The 14,400-nt window shown below is 51.1% G+C and overlaps 3 protein-coding genes across 3 annotated transcripts; 1 reads left to right on the top strand and 2 right to left on the bottom strand.

Annotated features, from left to right (window-relative positions):
* Positions 1-4,320: 4,320 nt before the first annotated feature.
* N7473_004055 (uncharacterized protein) lies at positions 4,321-5,826 on the top strand (the record flags this gene model as incomplete). The annotated part of the gene is made up of 1 exon (XM_057149995.1): positions 4,321-5,826. The coding sequence occupies one exon, from the start codon at positions 4,321-4,323 to the stop codon at positions 5,824-5,826; it is 1,506 nt and encodes a 501-aa protein (XP_057013649.1).
* A 1,010-nt stretch (positions 5,827-6,836) lies between these two features.
* Positions 6,837-10,456, bottom strand: N7473_004054 (putative nicotinamide nucleotide transhydrogenase; the record flags this gene model as incomplete). Its single annotated transcript, XM_057149994.1, has 5 exons — positions 6,837-6,868; positions 6,961-7,035; positions 7,144-7,332; positions 7,396-10,284; positions 10,363-10,456. 5 exons carry the CDS (start codon positions 10,454-10,456, stop codon positions 6,837-6,839), a joined length of 3,279 nt encoding a protein of 1,092 aa, XP_057013648.1.
* Positions 10,457-11,824: 1,368 nt separating this feature from the next.
* N7473_004053 (putative amino acid permease) lies at positions 11,825-14,374 on the bottom strand. The gene is made up of 10 exons (XM_057149993.1): positions 14,060-14,374; positions 13,972-13,992; positions 13,862-13,910; positions 13,532-13,798; positions 13,443-13,477; positions 13,273-13,393; positions 12,874-13,217; positions 12,700-12,822; positions 12,247-12,649; positions 11,825-12,188 (listed from the first exon to the last, which is right to left on the bottom strand). Exons 1-10 carry the CDS (start codon positions 14,162-14,164, stop codon positions 12,016-12,018), a joined length of 1,641 nt encoding a protein of 546 aa, XP_057013647.1. The 5' UTR covers positions 14,165-14,374; the 3' UTR covers positions 11,825-12,015.
* Positions 14,375-14,400: the final 26 nt, after the last annotated feature.

Below are 14,400 nucleotides of genomic sequence, written 5' to 3'. Positions count from 1 at the left end.
ATCGACACGTCGAGCTTTACCCAAGACCCATCAATGCACATCGAAAATATGTGGCAGGGCAATCTGTCAAAGTGCATCTATCTCGCAGCATCTCGGAGAGATGCCAGCAGCATAACAAACACTCCGACGTTGAGGGGACAACCAGACGTGGATGTGACCGTTCATGCTCAATGTGGAGCATCACATCAGTGGATCCTCTCGCCATGCAGGTACCAACTGGGGGCCTGTCGATCCGTGCAGATAAATGGCTTGTGTAACGGGGTACAAATAACGCCACTGAAGTGACAAGTCGTGACGTGTATGTTGCTGAGGGTCGAGCGTTATTAACAGCGTTTGGATGTGTGTTGGGCAAAGCAGATAGGAAGATAGATCGAATGCTTGAGCGAAGGCATTTGGGAAAGAGTTCGCTGCCCCTCTCCTGGATTTGCAAGATGGCTGGTAGCTAAGGTTGGTTCGGAAATTGATCGTTATCTGGCGCACGGCGTGGCCAATAAATGTCTTTTTTCCTGCCACCGGACGCTCGGGGGGTATGAACCTGATAAGGTTGAGAGTATATTGCAGCATTGGCAGGTCGATCGTGGTCGATCCCTTATTAACCAGCCATCAGGCATTAAGTCAAGACCTATGGCCGGGAGATATTCAATAATCCATTTCTGATGGTCATCGCCCGCAGTTGGAAATCGGATTGTCAGGTACCAAGCAGCTATGCGAGGCTGGCTTCTGACCATGTCCCACGCATTGCTGAATTTAGAAGTTGGACGAGCGCCCTGCATGTCGTACAAGCCATGTTTTCACCAGGCCAGTTGGTTAGCATGCAGGGCCCAGCGGATCCTCTGATGAAAGCAAAGATAACAGACAAGTCCCCAAAATACTTAGACCCAAATCAGCATGTCATAGCAGACGAATTGCCAAGCGAACGACATCCAAGCGTGGCGCCTGGCGCAGTCCAGATGCCTAGCGCAGGTCTGTCTGTATCTACACAAACCTGCCGAATTTCCAAAGAAACTCCAAGAAAAACATGGCTAGCGTCTCGCCATGATCCTGTCCACATATTCCATTCTATCTGGAACAAACAACAAACAGGCTTATCAAGGTACTGACGGAGCGGAGCATATTCACTAACTTACACCGGCCGGAACTAAGCCGGATCAACAGGACTGCATGATGACCAGTGCTTGGAACTGGAACAAGATTACTGTATATAGAACTACTCCGTAGAGAAGACACTCTTATGAAGGAAAAGGTAAGCCAAGACTTAGCCACGAAACTCGGAGCGGGGAACCACGCCGCTGTCAGAAAGTAGGAGCTTGGGACACTAGTTCAACTTACTAGAGGCTAGGAGGGGTGGTGATGGTGATGGCGTGTTTCGAGTTCGCGACTGTTGAGTTTAGTTCGTGGATTTAGGCACTTGTACCTACTTACCGTAGTTAAGAAGTTAAGCTACTATGTCATAAGCAGACAAGTGATTACTTTTGCGTTTCAGCGGTTCGGTTCTCGGTTCTTACCGTGCCCCTAGGGTAAGTACAGTAAAGATATTCCCAGCAATGAGGATCCGCATTAGAACCGGAGTTCCTTGCCTGAAGTGGGATTTTACAACGGGGGAATGGTGTGGAAATGGGTTGGTGCCATGTCGTTGAATATGCGACGTTATTAGGCTATTATCTGCTGCATTGGTGTGGGTGCAGGTGATAGATGTCATAAGAATGGTCCACTATTAACTAGCTACTGTACTGTATGTAACTATTTCTTTTTCATACTCCGTCCTCCGTGCTCACTACTAGCTGTCTATAAATAAATAGATAAAACGATAGCGCCGAGGACTGGCCGGAGCTTGGACCGAGTGGGGGAGGAGATCCTTTGGGGAAGGGAGAATTCGCCGATTCGTGGTGATCGTCGCATGTAAGGTGAGGGGGTCTTTACTGTTTTATAGAGGTATACTGTCGTAGTGGGAGACTTTATCAGAAGGAATTATTGGAGGCAGGTACGCTTGGATTGTGCATTGAAATGCATGCAAGAAGATAGTCATGGTTGTGCTGGGGGACCTACAATCATCTCCTCGTTGGCATACTGTCATCATTTGCACTCCTTCCCCTTTAGTATTCCATAGTCGCCCTTTACTTGATCAGGGGATTGATTGAGGGATAGAAAGAAGAGAATGCTCCCTGTAGGAGAGCAGTCTAGCCAGAATCCAAACCATGTCGAATGGTTCTATGGTATACTCTACTTTGTAAAGGCAGTACTCCCCTCTTCCATGCCACTGTACCCCTGATGTGCCTTATGCATTTTGCATTGCCGTAGGTTGCCCCTAGTCCCTTATACAGATAGATAATTGCCCTTCAACCCATATCTTTCGCTATTTAGGGTTCACGAAATTCAGGAACCAAGGGGGAGGGGGTTGGTGCATTATCCTGGAAGAACTCTTCTTGACCTCACCACAACTCTCCTCCTGCCTCCTCCTCCCCCTGGCATCATCCCCAGCAATAGTAAACTCAACGCTAGCCACCACTGTCCCCAGTACTCAGACCATCACTCTTGCAGGACCGCGCATTGTACAGGCATGGACCACTTCTCGGGATCAAGGTACCGAGCTCCACTTGCGACCGATCGTCGCGACGGTTTCGAGGTCAGACAAGGACCCTCCCGGGCCCCAAGTGTTCGTGGTAGCGTGTTTGAGTTATACCTGATGCCCCACCTTTCTGGAGCGGCGGCTAACTTGGCAATGCTCTAGAGGATTCGCGAATGGACTGAATGGAGTCGATATGACTATTAACTCCAGTTTTCCAGCATGAAATTCTCTGAAGGGAACCGTCGGGTCAACTCCATCCACCACGGGCGCTTCACAATGAACCACAATCGTTGGGCTTAGTGGGACACTTTTTTCCCCCCCCTTTTCAGCTGGCGCTACACAACACAACACTACGCCTCCGTCTTCATCCGGACGGATTACTCCGTACAGTGACAGCCTCCGCAAAAGAAGTACCGAAGTACTCTCCAAGTGGTATTCACCCTGAACGGCGCATCCTCGGCGCAATATTGTTTCGATATTCCTTCTCCTATTCTCCTTTCTTCTAACTGCAGGTAACATTCGGCAAAACCTCTAAATTCCTCCTCCTCGTCTTCTCTCCCTCTCTTGTTTTTCCCCTTGAACCGTGCATGGAGCAAATCCAATCTAGCTGCTGCCGCCGCCAGTCCCTGCGGCTAGTGGACACCATGACCAATGTCCATCCACATCGGCTGCAGCCCCAGCGTTAGGCGCATGGGCCAGAGCCAACGACAGCTCACGTTGATCTATCAGATTTTTTCCGGCGTTACAGCATCCACGCCTTAGGTTTTACTCCCAGCCTCTCGCGCCCGCCACGGTGTGCGGAGAGTGCGCGTCGCCGAATGGTGAAACGACCTTCGCGAGTCCTGGTTGTACCTTCTGGTTCCAAATGCAAGGGTGAACTGGCCCAATGCCAATCACACTACTTACCGACCCTGGATGATTTCACTAGTTGGGAACTTGGGGGTGCCTGTGGCCAATCCAGGGCTATCTACACGTCGGTCCTGCAGATGTAATGCCCGCAATACTCGACGCAAGAATAAGAAAAATGTCCGCCCAGGAAGAATCAGGGAAAAATAATGAAAAATAATAATAAAAAGAACTGCGCAAAAAAGCAGGGCTTCTGCACAAAACAGTAAACGATCAAGCCCGAAAAGCCCAAAGCTCATGCAGCTAACTAATTGAAGCCCCCGACCCATCTTTGGCACACGTGGACAGGGATTTCTACACCGTCCCTTTCCTTGATTATTTGATGGGACCCTAAAAAAGCCCTTCCCCTCTCTCTGACTCTTAGTCTCTTTCGCCCTGGGTGGATTCTTGACAGGGTGGGACCTCTTTATCTATTTCTTCATACTTCCTGTTCCTGGCGACCTTGACAGGAACCGAGGAGCCGCTTCCCCTGTTCACCATTCTAGTGCCTGTTCAACCCTGGACGGGTCCACTCGACATTAAAGACCTTTCCCTTGGCCGGTTACAGGAGTGAGAACTGGTTCTTCTTTTGCAGGTCTCTTCTCGTGAGCTTATTTGACATTGCACAAGGAACTGGCACAAAATCCCCAACGTGGCTACATTCTCACCTTGATAGAGGATATTGCTCTGTCACATTTTCTAGCTGCTTCCTTGTTCTTTTCCTTCATTACAGGCTGGCTTCTCCTCTTAACCCTGATCTGATCTGACCTGACTGTTCGTTTCTTACGACTCCTTCCCTGTCTGGAACAGTGTGACTATTTTGCATGAACCATACTGTGATTGAATCCTATTAATCAATCCTCGCCATCATGTACGAGCCTACTACCGCTTTGTCTCTGCACCGTCTGAGCCGGCAAAGCCTTCAGAAGCGCTATGAATCAGATGAAGAAGATGTTTCCGAATCGGACGCTGGCGGCCACGACTTTGTTCCATCCCCGACAGGCTCCCAGCGAGCCGGGATCTTTGACTCTGATATTAGCGCCGACGAAAACTCGCACGCTGACCCGGACTCAGACCGGGAAGAAGAGTTCCTGGCACCATGTCGAGGAGCTAAGAGGCAACGCCCCGTGTCTATGGACACTGTGAAGCGTAACAGTGAAGCGAGTTTCGTCGAAGACGCATATGTCTTCGACCCCGAAGAGGACATGGTGCTGGAACTGCCTTCACCAGACAGCCCTGATCTTTCATCGAGTCTGTTCCTGCAGCCTACAATCTATGTCTCGCCTAATACTCCCCCAACCACCAATATCAGGTCTCGCTCAGCGTCACCATCGTCTATCTTTTCAGTGGAAAACGCCGAGATCCAGATTGCAAAGAAAATCACTCTGATGGAGCCGCCAACACGGCCGACCTTGGTGTTCATCAACTCTCTAAGCTCACGCTCGAAGAATTCTCGATCTCGAACTAGTCGCTCTCGCACACGGGGAAACCCTCGAGACCGCGAGTCCCGCATTTTCGATGGAAGATTCGAAAACGGACTCGAAGTCCCACGACTAGCCGAGATCAAGGCTTCAGCAACAAAAGACACAGAGAATGCAGAGTCCTCCTCAGATAATGACTCTACATGCACGACACCTGCCATGCCCACTCTGGACGACGACTACATATCCCGCCCTCTCCAAAGCGCAACCATCAACCGCGTCTCCGAGATCCCAGTGGTCCCATTCCTGCCACCATCACCACGAATCAGGCCACAATCAATGTATCGCCCACGACCACGCACATCTGGCGCTGAAAAGTCCTTCCAACTCATGCCTAATGCACGACCACGACGTCCCACGGATACAAGCCGGCGACCAGCCTCCATCCGCAGCAACAGCAACAGCAGCGTTCCCTCTTACGCCTCGCTCCCAGCCTCCCCCTTCCCTTCAGACTTGGGCTACATCCCCGACCACTTCAGCGATGTTGGATCCCTCCTCTCCCGCACCTGCAGCCCAGTCTCCTGCGCCTCCTCCCCACCACCACCACCATCCTACCACTCCCAGTCTCAGTCCCAGCCCCCGAAACGCGGCCACACCCCCTCCAAGCACAGCGTATCCAACATCCTCGCCCAACGATCCCCAATGATGCGCCGCATGACCCGCAAACACTCGGCAACGTCCAGCATGAGCAGTCTACGCTCGGAAATGGATCCTCCCGTCCCAGTCCCAGCACCGAGTGCACAGATGCCCCAGACAGCGGTGAACTATGATTCCCATCTTGTCCGGAAGAACAGTCAACGCCGCCATGCACGGCATAATAGTGCTGCACCCGGTGCTGGGGGACGCAAGTTTATGGGGTTGAAGCTGGGGAAAAAGTCTTTTACAAAGGCCTAATTTCCTAATTTCCTTTTTTGATTATTTATTCTCTTTGGTACGAGGTATCTCTAATTCGGTAATGTTTTTATGGGTGGAATACTTGTTTTATGCAACGGTGTTTGTTTCTGTGTCTATGCTTATCCTGCTCGGCGGTTTTCTCTGGTGGCTTTCTTCTTTCTCTTTTCCTGTTTTGGGCTCTTATTCTTTACCCAATTGGCTCAGTTTCCTGGCGTTTCTCCGCTTTTTCATTTCCTCTCTACTTCTATTCTTCGAAATACGGGGATTGTGTCTCACCAGTCGACTGGAAAGAATCGTCACTCAAATTCCAGACGGGATAATGTTTATCTAATTGAACCCTGATCAGCGTGTTGGGCCGGGTCCTGGTGGATCCTCGGCGCGGAGCCGATCCATGAATTGATTGCGTTGTCTCTCCTATTTTTGATTGTAATTTGGAGCTGGCTTTTGTGTTGGATTGCTTGGAGGGAAACCCCTTTTCTTATTGAGAAATGGATGTGGGTGCTTGGAGGCGTTCGATGTGATGAGACACGTGGAAGGTCGTGTCTTGTGGTGGGATTTGGATTGGTTCTTTTATTTAGGCTACTGTACCTCGAATGAATCACCCATCTTAGAACACTTTACTCTATGCATCACTGTAGTTGTCTTGGATCTATGCCGTGGCCTCTTATGAATGGCTCTAGAGAACAACAGGCCGTTCCTACGAAGTTATCATAGTGTCAAGGTATAGTCTCGAATCTCAAGTACAATGAATTCATTCAAACTGAGCGCTCATCGGCTCATTCTAGAGATCTAGAAACGCGCCGTGATAAACGCATGGTATAATGCGGTATGTATCATGAGTGATAACACTGACCACCACAACATGTCATATAGAACGGGAGAAGAAAAAAAAGGGAGGAAACAAGCCAATAATCAAAGATGCAAAATGAAATTGCCAGTCGGGAAGAAGCAATATGGAATAGAGTATCTCGCCGTGGTCGGACCCCGGAGGATAAACCCTAACCGACGCTTTACTTCCGCGCCTCTAGGGCGGCTTTGATAGCTGCGGGATAACAAATTAGCCAAGCTCCCAACAAAGCAAGTGCAGCGGACTACAGTATCAAGCTGTCAAAAGCGGGGAATCTATCCACATACCATCGCAAGAAGTCTTCGCGTCTCCAAATAACATCCGTGTACCGGGCATGTAGAACATGGGGTTTGGCACGTCCGCTAAAAACACGAAAAGGGATTAGTTTTAGTCATGTTCAACCCGCAGTGTAGTGTATACGGGCGACAAATTAAGCAATTAATAAAGTGCCAAATTGAAGGGGCACGTACCGTATCCACTTGACATGCCCCGCTTCATGACAATCACTTCCTTGCTCTTCCACGCGTGTAGAACGGGCATTCCAGAAATAGCGGAGTCGGGCTCCATCGCAATGGGGTTAACGGTGTCGTTGGCGCCGATGACAAGGGTGACATCTGTGTCGGCAAAATCGTCGTTGATCTCGTCCATTTCCAGGACGACTTTGCGCGTGTTAGTCTGGGCTTTACATGTTCAGGAATTGTGGAGTGGAGGGAATAGCTTACTGTCATACGGTACAGAGGCCTCGGCCAGGAGAACGTTGCATTGACCCGGCATACGGCCGGCAACGGGGTGGATCGCGAAGCGGACGCTGACACCGCGGGCGCGGAGCATGGCGACTATTTCGGCGAGAGCATATTGAGCCTTTGCGACAGCCATGCCGTAGCCAACGATGATGATGACACTCTCTGCGCTGGAGAGGGCTTCTACGGTATCATCGATACTGGTCTGCGTGACTTCGCCCTCGATCTTCTTCTGGGTCTGGGTCGGCGTGGAAAGACCGCCGAAGAGGACGTTGGTGAGAGACCGGTTCATGGCTACACACATGATATACGAAAGAATGGAACCACTGACACCGATGAGGGAGCCGACGCTGGTGAGAAGCGGGTTGTTGAGCATCAAGCCCTCGGCCACGAGTGCAAAGCCGGAGTAAGCATTTAGCACGGTGATGACGACGGGCATGTCGGCACCACCGATAGCTGACGTTGTGGTGTAACCTTTCAGGAAACTCAGGATGGTGTTCGCGCCTAGACAGGCAGCTGCAATGCCCGGGTTTGCTGGCGCCATAGTCACAAAAGCTCCCATGGTAGCAATGTTGCTACCCAGCAGCGTCGAGTTGATGACATGCCGACCAGGGAGAATCTTTGGACTGGAAGACATGCGACCAGCCAGCTTCATGAACGCGACGAGGGAGCCGGTAAAGGTGACACCACCAATGAGAACACCCATATACGCAGTCACCATGTGAAGGGTTGAGATATCGTCAATATCCACCATGACACTACCAATGCTAGTCAGGACGGCCGCGAGACCGACCACTGAGTGCAGGGCGGCAACGGTCTGAGGAAGACCGGTAGGGGTAATGCGACGACCGATCAATCCTCCCACAAGCGCACCAGTACCGGCTACAAGAGCAAACTGCGCGAGTGTCTCGGTATCAAAGCCTACTGCAGCCAGCGAGGCCAGAATACCAGAAACGACACCCAGAATACCAAAGATGTTTCCACGTCGAGCAGTTTGCTGTGACGCCAAACCCGAGATCGAGCTCATACACAGGATCGTGCTGACAAGATATCCAGCCTGAACCAGACCAGACATTCCCGTGCTTGCAGCAGCAAGGAAACCACCACCAAACAAGACACCAGGAATGGCATATAGCCAAGGGTACTCGGGGGGATCAGTGGGCCGCTTGAACATATCTAGCATACGCTTTGTCACCACGAAACCACCAGTCACATTGACAAAAGCCAAAAGCACAGAGGCAGCACCGAGATATTCTGGAAGAGTGGTTGGGGTATATCCTCCACCCATAATGAACATACCACCGATACCGACCATACCGGAAATCGCGTTGGTGACACTCATAAGAGGGGAGTGAAGAGCTGGAGCAACACCCCAGACAGCACGGTATCCAACCAAACCAGCAAGACCAAAGGTCATCATGTTGCTCATGAAGATAGGACCGGTGGCCTTGCCAAGAGCGAGTGTGGTGGCCATGGCACCCGAGACAAGAGTGACATCCCGAGTGACATTCTGCCAAGGAGTAAGAGCAACCTCTTCTGCCTTCTTAGCAGCAACTGCTTGGGCTTCCGGCTTGGGGGTGGGAGGTGGAGCAGGTGGTGCAGCAGGAGGAACGACTTCACCATCAAGAGTCACGATGGACCCACGGACGACCTCGTCATTGAAATCAATGCCAAAGGACTTCTCATGCGGGGTCATAGACAGCAGCAGCTTAACAATGTTGTTCGAGTACAGGGTCGACGACTGAGTGGGCAGGCGAGACGGCAGATCAGTATAACCAATGATCGTGACATCCTTGTAGCTGGCCAGCTCTCCGGGAATAGTAGCTTCGCAATTTCCACCAGCTTCAGCCGCAAGATCCACAATGACCGAGCCGGGTTTCATCGCAGCCACCATTTCTTTGGTAATCAGCTTCGGAGCAGGCTTTCCAGGAATCAAGGCCGTGGTGATAATAATATCGACCTCGCGAGCCTGCTCCATGAACAGCTTCATCTCGGCCTCGATGAACTCCTTGGACATCTCCTTGGCGTAACCGCCCTGCCCAGCTCCATCTTCCTGAAAATCTACCTCAATGAATTCAGCACCAAGCGATTGAACCTGTTCACGAACAGCGGGACGAGTGTCGAAGCCACGGACTATAGCGCCCATCCGACGGGCCGAGGCTATCGCACTCAAACCGGCCACGCCCGCTCCGATAACGAGAACCTTACTCGGGGGGATTTTTCCAGCAGCAGTGACTTGACCCGTCAGGAACCGACCAAAATGATTCGATGCTTCCAGAACAGCCTTGTATCCAGCAATATTGGCCATAGAACTGAGAGCGTCAAAAACCTGGGCACGAGAAATTCGCGGAATGCGGTCCATCGCAAACGCGGTGACTCCCCGGGCCGCGAGCGCATCCACGACGGATTTATTCTGAGCCGGATACAAAAACGAGATTACCGTGGAGCCTTTGCGAAGTGCCTGAACCTCGTTGAAGGGGCCGTCAATTTGCGGGCCTCGGACTTTGAGGACAATGTCACTTTCGGAGTAGATCGTGTCCCGGACGACGATCTTCGCACCGGCTTTTTCATAGACATGGTCGAGTAATTGGGCACCATCGCCAGCACCACGTTCAATGAGCACGCGCGAGAAGCCTTTCTTCAGGAGCATGGTAACATTCTGCGGTGTAATGGCCACACGGCGCTCATTCGGAGCTATCTCGCGAGGCACACCCACCGTCAACGCGGAATAAGGCGTAGTCGGGACAGACTCCGAGGCCGGAGGAGGAGGAGTCGTAGCATTTCTCTTGGAGACGTGAGGCCATTTGGGCTGGGGAAGCGGGCGTCTCTTCTGCGACGAGGCGATGAAAGCAAACCGGCGAATATGAGAGCCTGTTTGAGGAGATGAGTATTAGTAGAAGCTCGCGTGATCAGGTGCATGGTATACAACGACTCTAGAAAAAAACTTACCGGACTGCGTCAACAGCAATGATCTCCCCGCGTGCGCACTGGGAACTGCGAGACACGGTCCCAGTGCCGACCGCAGGGGTAGCGGGACACTCATGGCTGACAGTCTCGCAGGGGACAATCAGACCAGGAGTAGGCACATCGAGGGAAGACAAGGCGCCGGAGGTAGGGAGGAGAAAGAAAGAAGAGAGGAGAGAAGAGAGGAAAAGAGGAGGAGAGCAGGAGTGGAGGCAGTTTTCGAGAGAGGGCAACTGGCGAAGGGATGTGGAGAGGCAAAGGGACAGGGACAAAGCCTGAACACTTGAAAACTTGGACCTAACACGCTGCGATGAAACCGTACGCGCCTTGGGTCCAGGGCATTGGGTCTGATCTCTGTTTCCAAGAGTTTGAAGTATAATCCAAGAATCCTACCTGCTTGGTTTAGGTACTACAGTGATTAATTCAGCCGTTAAATCCCCGGTTCACCCAAGCTGCGGCGCCACAATCTCCAGTTCCCCGCGGGGCGCGGAGAGGATCGTCCGGGGCTCCACCGTGACCTTTTTAAGGGGAGCCATATCATAACAATAATATAACTATATAGCTATATACAGATCCAACAAACTAGCATGGATCAAAAGATATAAGAATCCAATTATTCTATTCCATCACCCAGGTTCATCCATTCTGTGATACCCTGAAAATGGACCGAGTACTGCCCTCGTGTCTCTCCCACCATGTCATCACGCATCCGCCGGTAACCGGTTGAACTAGATTCTGGGGGCATTTCCCCGCAGTTGGTGCATGAAGAAAGGCAAGGATCAAGTGGTCTGATTTGATCCGTGGATCGGAGGAATTGCGAGAGTCTGCGAGCTTCGCCAGTTATGCCGAATCATAAAACACGACAAGGCTAAAATACTCCGGCACCCGGGCGTGATAATGCGGGGGTGCCAAGTCCCAGCGATCAGTGCGCAGTCCACTAATTGTCTCTCCCTTCTTCAAGGTTGTGATGTATGTAGTAGAGGGAGGAAGAGCAAGGTGAGTCTGGCAAAATGTTTGTTGTGTGCATTATGAGCCCCTTAGGTTGTAAAGACACTCTAGATAGTACATGGAAATTTGGGCAGGTTAGATAGTTCACAATGTATAGAATGAGTACCAAATTCGAATAGACTTCAGCAATACAGCCTAAACAGGGCAAGGAGGTAGCAATGCTTTACTGATAACCAGGATGTCTGGAGAAGAGAAAAAACAAAGAATATCCGATCAGAACAGGTTGTGATAAACCTACAAGATCTAGAAAAGGCTCATCAGGTCTAGCTGCAGCACACCATGCCTGAATATGATCCGTTGCTCTTTGAAAATATGGGAAAAGTCGTGTATATCCTGTGGGGGTAACTGAGCGATGAGTCCAAGCTGACATATGGTTATGGGACATGGAAATGCAATCAGACGAGCCACTGGCTGCTAGAGATATTGGAAGGCTTAAAAGTATGCAACAATCATTAATTCGGCAGGCTTTCTCACCTACAAGACCGTAATTATTTACCAACCACACATAAATCATATACACCAAGCCAAAAAGCAATATATACCAACAAGCTTCATTTCTTTCCCTTGAGGTGGTCTCGAAACGACACACCATCACACTTTTATTTTGTTTTGAAAGATCTCCAAGACCCATCATGATCTCTGAGCAGAAGGAGTAACCTCCTCCACCGTCTCGGAGACATTAGCAGCACCCTTGCTGTCAATGAAATGGGTGATCCGGTTCCGCGGAAGCCAGGCACTCTCCGGCATGATAAAGTACGAGATCAAAGCCAGGATAGTAACACCAGCCATGATAATGGGGGCATCTAAAAACAACATTAGTATGTAATCTCCACATAAAGGAAGAGGGGTGGAAAAACTTACAATTTAAAGTCTGCCCAGTAACCGGGAACGCATACGGCGAAAACAGAATAGCAACAACCCATCCATTCCAAAACACACCAATGAACTGGAACGGCTTACTCCATCGTCCCAAACTCCACGCCGGCTTGGGGAAGCGGTTCGGTGTGCAGAATAGACGGCCCAAACAGATCAGACCATACGCAGCGGCGCTGGGAACACCGGCCGCCGAGACGAGGGAGGTGAAAGCCACGTTGGATGGCAGGATGGTGCAGGTCACCAGAGCGGCAACGCCCCAGACGACGATGACGGCGTTACGGGGCTGGCCGCCGTGTACCTTGGATACCCAGCTTGAGAATGGGAGGACGCCGTCACGGGCGACGGCGAAGACGAGGCGGGATGCGGCGATGATGGCGATGGCGGTATTCTAAAGTGGGTTAGGAAAAGCTAGGAAGAGAAGCGGGATGGATACCATACCAGCCACAAAGCGACAATGCAAATGATGTTCATAAAGATGTGACCACCTTTACCGAGAACGACGGCATAGAGAGGGACGAACGGCTGAGGGGAGCCAAACTCCATCAACTGATCCGCGGTGGGCTAAAGGAATATTAGTACAACAAACCATTGATCCCGGAGAATTAAACTTACAGCGCAGAACAAGAACAAAATGATGGTAGCCAAACCGCCGAAACCGCTAACAACGGTACTCCAAAAGATACCGCGCGCAGCAGTGATAGAGGCGTTCTTAGTCTCCTCAGCAACATGGCCCGAAGCATCAAATCCAATGAGGATACCGGCGGTTGCCAAGTAAGAAAGACACCAGTTCCAGCCATCGGGGGCGCCGGTGCCGTTGTAGGTCGTCATGAAGGCTTCATGGGTAGTGCGGAATCCCCAGGTCTGGGCGGTGCCGATGGGAAGCCAGATGAGATTCAAGAAGAAGTCGAGCATGACGAAGCCGGCGGAGACCCAGAAGACGTACTTGAAGTAACGAGCTATAGCCGATGATTAGTGACGAAGAAGACCGATTTCTGGGAGATTCGAGCATACGAGGCAGGAAGTTCAACAAAGCCGCGAGAGCAAGGAGAACCTCTGTGCAGATCCACTGAACGGCACGGAACTTGACACTGTCAGTGTCCTGAGGAAAGTCGACATTGAAGACCGTGAGCTCCTATTAGCGCGTTAGTATAGGTTGCTGAAATATTGATGCATCGACATACAGCAAGCATATAGTTGACAGCCGCTTGGGTGTTGCCTGTACTCAGGTTAGCACTATAGCCATTGAACTCGAGGATGATTCAAATCATACTCGCGCAGAAAGTCGTCCAAGCCGTAGTACTCCACCAAGCCACGACGAAACCAAGCAGTCGTCCAAAACGGGGACCACCAGCTTCAGCAGCCCAGAGATAGATTGAACCAGCCGACGGCGACGCCGAGCACACTTCGGCAATAACGGCAGCAGTGATGAAAGTAAAGACCATAGTGACCAGGTAACTAGTCCAGTAGGCCAAGTTTCCACCAGCGGCAATACCAATACTAAACGTCACGCGCACTCCACCGACGAAGTAAAGCGCGGCTAGAGGGAGATATCGTCAGTCATGATCTAGCATAAGCATACCTGTTCAGATGCGGCACGTACCGAAAGTAGTGGCAAAGTTCTCGAAGAACGAGTACGTCCGGTGTAGCACCTATTCGTGACACTAGATTAGGGACCGATCTCGTGGATCAGATATCAAAGCTTTGACCTACCGGCTTGTAGCCCATCGTTCGCTGTAACATGTAGTCAGCAACGAATGTCCCGGAAAACATGGGATCGCATCAAAATTCTAATCCTCACCAGAAGAGCAGCATCATCATTAGCCTCGAGTGTGCTACGATCACCCTCCCCATCGGCGATCAAGTCATCGCGACCGACAACGAGGTTATCCTGTTCGGCCACCATATCTGCGGATGACGAGAGCGGCGAAGTCCCCTCGCTAACCAAGAAAGTCGAAAAGAAAAAGTGAACCCAAGACTCGACTGAACTCGCAAGTTGAAAGAGTTCGCGCTCGTTCGCCGAATTATACACGAGATCACTGGCTACACACGAAGAAGGTCAGAAGAAAATTTTGGTTGATAAACTTTTGGCCCTTGGCTCTGGATAGGCCGTTCGGTGACCGGGTCAGAACACCAGGAACC

This window comes from Penicillium subrubescens (assembly GCF_028828155.1).
Source record: "Penicillium subrubescens strain IBT 31985 chromosome Unknown utg000002l_segment0_segment0, whole genome shotgun sequence".
Lineage (NCBI taxonomy): Eukaryota > Fungi > Ascomycota > Eurotiomycetes > Eurotiales > Aspergillaceae > Penicillium > Penicillium subrubescens.
Note: the sequence above shows the minus strand (reverse complement) of the source record. Positions and strands in the feature narration are given on the sequence as shown.

Coding starts and splice junctions, on each gene's coding strand:
- N7473_004053 (XM_057149993.1), bottom strand. CDS start 14,164: ATGGTGGCCGAACAGGATAACCTCGTTGTCGGTCGCGATGACTTGATC. Junction 13,478..13,531: donor TTGGACGACTTTCTGCGCGA/GTATGATTTGAA, acceptor ACCTGAGTACAG/GCAACACCCAAGCGGCTGTC. Junction 12,650..12,699: donor GCATTGTCGCTTTGTGGCTG/GTATGGTATCCA, acceptor AACCCACTTTAG/AATACCGCCATCGCCATCAT.